Source organism: Cynoglossus semilaevis, chromosome W (genome assembly GCF_000523025.1).
Source record: "Cynoglossus semilaevis isolate Cse_v1.0 chromosome W, Cse_v1.0, whole genome shotgun sequence".
Taxonomy (NCBI): domain Eukaryota; kingdom Metazoa; phylum Chordata; class Actinopteri; order Pleuronectiformes; family Cynoglossidae; genus Cynoglossus; species Cynoglossus semilaevis.
Window position 1 is genome coordinate 7828372 of NC_024327.1, and position 3483 is coordinate 7831854.

The 3483-nt window shown below is 40.7% G+C and overlaps 1 protein-coding gene across 1 annotated transcript in view; it reads right to left on the bottom strand.

The window, feature by feature from the left end:
• Positions 1–3483, bottom strand: part of LOC103397098 (BDNF/NT-3 growth factors receptor-like) — a 174403-nt gene that overhangs the window by 29442 nt on the left and 141478 nt on the right. The window contains 1 exon segment of the mRNA XM_025052777.1: positions 1944–2028. Coding sequence (XP_024908545.1) covers positions 1944–2028 — 85 coding nt within the window.

Sequence of the window (3483 nt, forward strand, 5' to 3'; positions counted from 1 at the left end):
GGAGCTGGAGGGGGCAGAGTTAAAGATGCTAAGATTCTCTTTAGGAGTGACAAGAATGGACAGGATCAGGAATGAGGTCATTAGAGGGACAACACAGACAGGAAGGTTTGGAGAAAAAGCTAGAGAAGCCAAATTGAGATGGTTTGGACATGTGCAGAGGAGGGACAGTGGATACATTGGTAGAAGAATGTTAGAGATGGAGCTACCAGGTAGGGGAAAGAGAGGAAGGCCAAAGAGGAGATATATGGATGCAGTGAGGGAGGACATGGAGATAGTTGGAGTCAGAGTAGAAGATGCAGAGAACAGGGAGAGCTGGAAATCAATGATTTGCTGTGGCAACCCCTGAAAAAGGGACAAAGCCGAAAGAAAAAGAAGAAGAGACTGGTTCAGAAGCACAAATGTGTGGTGACGTTTCTACATAGACTGGCTGACTAAACACATCTGCGGCAATATTTTTTAGCATTTCATGTACCATTGAATGACTGTTGCCTGAAATGCACTTGTGAACATACACCTCTCTATTGTACTCTGTCTTTCTCTCTCTCTACATACAACACACTCAACCATCTGTCATAGTCTGACCATCGACAGCAAGGGTCAAAATCATTGGTGAATCATTAAACCATCCTCAGAAGACAAGAAGACATACAGCTCTGAGCCCCCAAAGTTTGGTTATATTTTGTATGTTGAGCGTTTATATTCTAGGATATATTACCACCAAGTTTTGTTCATATATAACCACACAGTCCTTACACACAAATCAAAAAGACCCATCTATGAATTGCGACCGTACCTGCAGACAAAGATCTTAAAAATGATCATTATCATTTTAACATTTAATTTGAAACCATTTGAAGATTGTACTCTTCTGTGAACAGCTGTTCTAAGATTCTCTTCTCCCTCATCTTTGCCCTCTGTACTGTGTCACATTCGTTCATGTCACTTTGGCAGAGCAGATGGCAGAAAGGATGGAAAAAAAATGGACAGTCGCTATGAATCAATCACAAGGATTTATTATAATTTGCCGTTTTGGAAAGGTGACAGAGCAGAAAAAACACACACTCAGCTGTTTCTTGTATTCCTGAGTTATCTTGACATTCTCAAGAGAGCGGCTGAATGACCCTGCCATATTTTATTTTCTCCTACCTTTCTGCAAAACAACAAAGGATATTTTTCTCCCTGCAGTGTGGAGCTAGGTGAGTGTTTCTTAGTAGAAAAGAAAAAAAGTATTTCCTTCAACATGAGTTCAAGAGAGTTTAACCGGCACACCTTTTATTGGCATATTGTTGACTCAAATATGACTTTTTTTATTTATATTAAAAGAACTAATAGGAAGCCTGTTAAAATGTGTCTGGTCCTGTTGTGCGGCTGTCTCATTAGCCAGGTCCCCCGTGAACAGACGGATGAACAAAGTACATTTTTAACCCTTGTGCGGTCTTTCTCATTTTTGTACACACCGTTTGTCCTTGCAATGATTTTCATCTTGTCCCAGAATTTGAGTATTAATGAATATGAGGAAAAGTTGGCACAAGTCATGGTACAGGAACATGCTAATGCACACATACTCATGCACACAAACACATACACACACACTGACACAAAACATATTGGACCTTACAAGGGTTGAAGAAAATAAATAAGAAGAAAAAAAAAAAAAAGGAAAACCCTGCAGTGCCAGAAAACACTGCAATAACAAGACACTTTTACATTAAACTAGCTCTGACCTAAACTCACACACAATACATGGAGCTGCTCTCCTGAATTTCATTCCGTTACATCCTGTATTTATTAAGTGTTATGCCACTGTAGAGGTTGTTTACATGGCAAATGCCTTACTGCAACTCTTTGAGTCATGCCCATGCAGGGGAGGGGCATGGAAGCACCTCATGCAGCTAGGAGGAGTCTCAAAAAAGGATAGAAAATATATTGACACATGCACCTACCCTGTAGTAGTCAGTGCTATAGACGTCTCTGGACATGCCAAAGTCCCCGATCTTCACCAGCAGGTTCTCACCCACCAGGCAGTTCCTGTTTTATACACAGGACATAACAGAATTAGTTTGTGTTATGTTGGGGTTGGCTGTTAAACTGTTATAAAGCATTTATCACACCTTATAAAAATGTTGATGTTAGACTGAAGCCGATTTGCAGACACAATGCAAATGAGGTCAGTAAATAGTATTTGTTTTATTTTTGTAGTTTTTAAGAGGTGGCAGCATTTTTGCATATTCTGGAAACACAACAAGAATAAATCCTTCCACAGGGAGCTGAGTCAATGCAGCGTATACAACAGAATGGATAGACGGTGGCTATCAGTTCGCAAAAGTGGAGCTGCAGGAACAGGCTTGAAATTAAGCAGTCAAAAGATGAATGTGAAAGATTCTTGCTATGTTTCGATCCGGTTCATGGCACAGTTGAACGATTTGGCTCTTCTTTGTTTGTGAGCACGACACCAATTGGAGGATTTCTTCTCTCCGTAGTCACAGCACCAAAATTGAAGAATTCACCTCGTAGGTAGTCTCAGGCAAGGAATGAAACAGCCGGTAGATGGTCGATTCGTTTAATAATAAAACGCCAAAACAAACTCTTGAAAATCTTGTAAAACAGTTGCTAATATGCAAATTCAAGAACTAACTTATTTTGAGAATAACTTCTTAGAATAACTTTCTAGAATAACTTCTGATGCATCATCAGTGGTTTGTACTTTAATACCTGTGTGGGGGGAGTGGTTTTCAACTTCCCGGGTGTGTGTAAATGTGGTAGGCCAATGGAGGAGAGAGGTTAAGCCTCTTCTGGCCAATCATATTATTGTTATTGTCCTGGTAACTGACCATGGTTGTGCCTGTAGTCACCACTATGTGGCGCTGCTGCTTCATGATTCAGCGGTGGTGGAGGATATGACTTTGTAGTTTAATCCTTTTGTCACTGAGCAAGGTGTTATCACAAAGGAAGTGGATGGAGCCTTGAGGTCCGGCAAACAACAGGGGGTTATGTAGATCAAGGGAGTCTTCCCATTGTTCCCAGGGAGTAGAGGTGTTTTGGAACAGCAGGGAGTCATCTGGGAAGTTGGTATGAAGAAAATTTAAGATAAATTATCTTTGAATGTTTGGGGATATGTAAATGTGTATACTTGGGAAGGCCTTTGGTGTCTTAGCAGCTTATTGCTTTCAGACCCAAACCAATGTGAAAACCACTGAAATCTAACAAATGCTTGGGAAGATATGAGTGACTTCTGTCAATGCTGCAGCTCTGCCAGCTTTTATCAGAATCAGAATCTCTTTATTGTCATATGCACCAGGGAAGGTGATACGAAATTTAGTTTTGTTCGACCCATTCCAAGAAAAAACATGAATAGACAATAAAAACAATACAAATAATTGACAAGGGGGGACAGGAACAGGAAGGCCAGGACGCAGCCCGTGGTCAGCGCACCCTTATATTAGATGAAAAACAACTGAAAAACGATAGGGAAGGAGGAGGAGG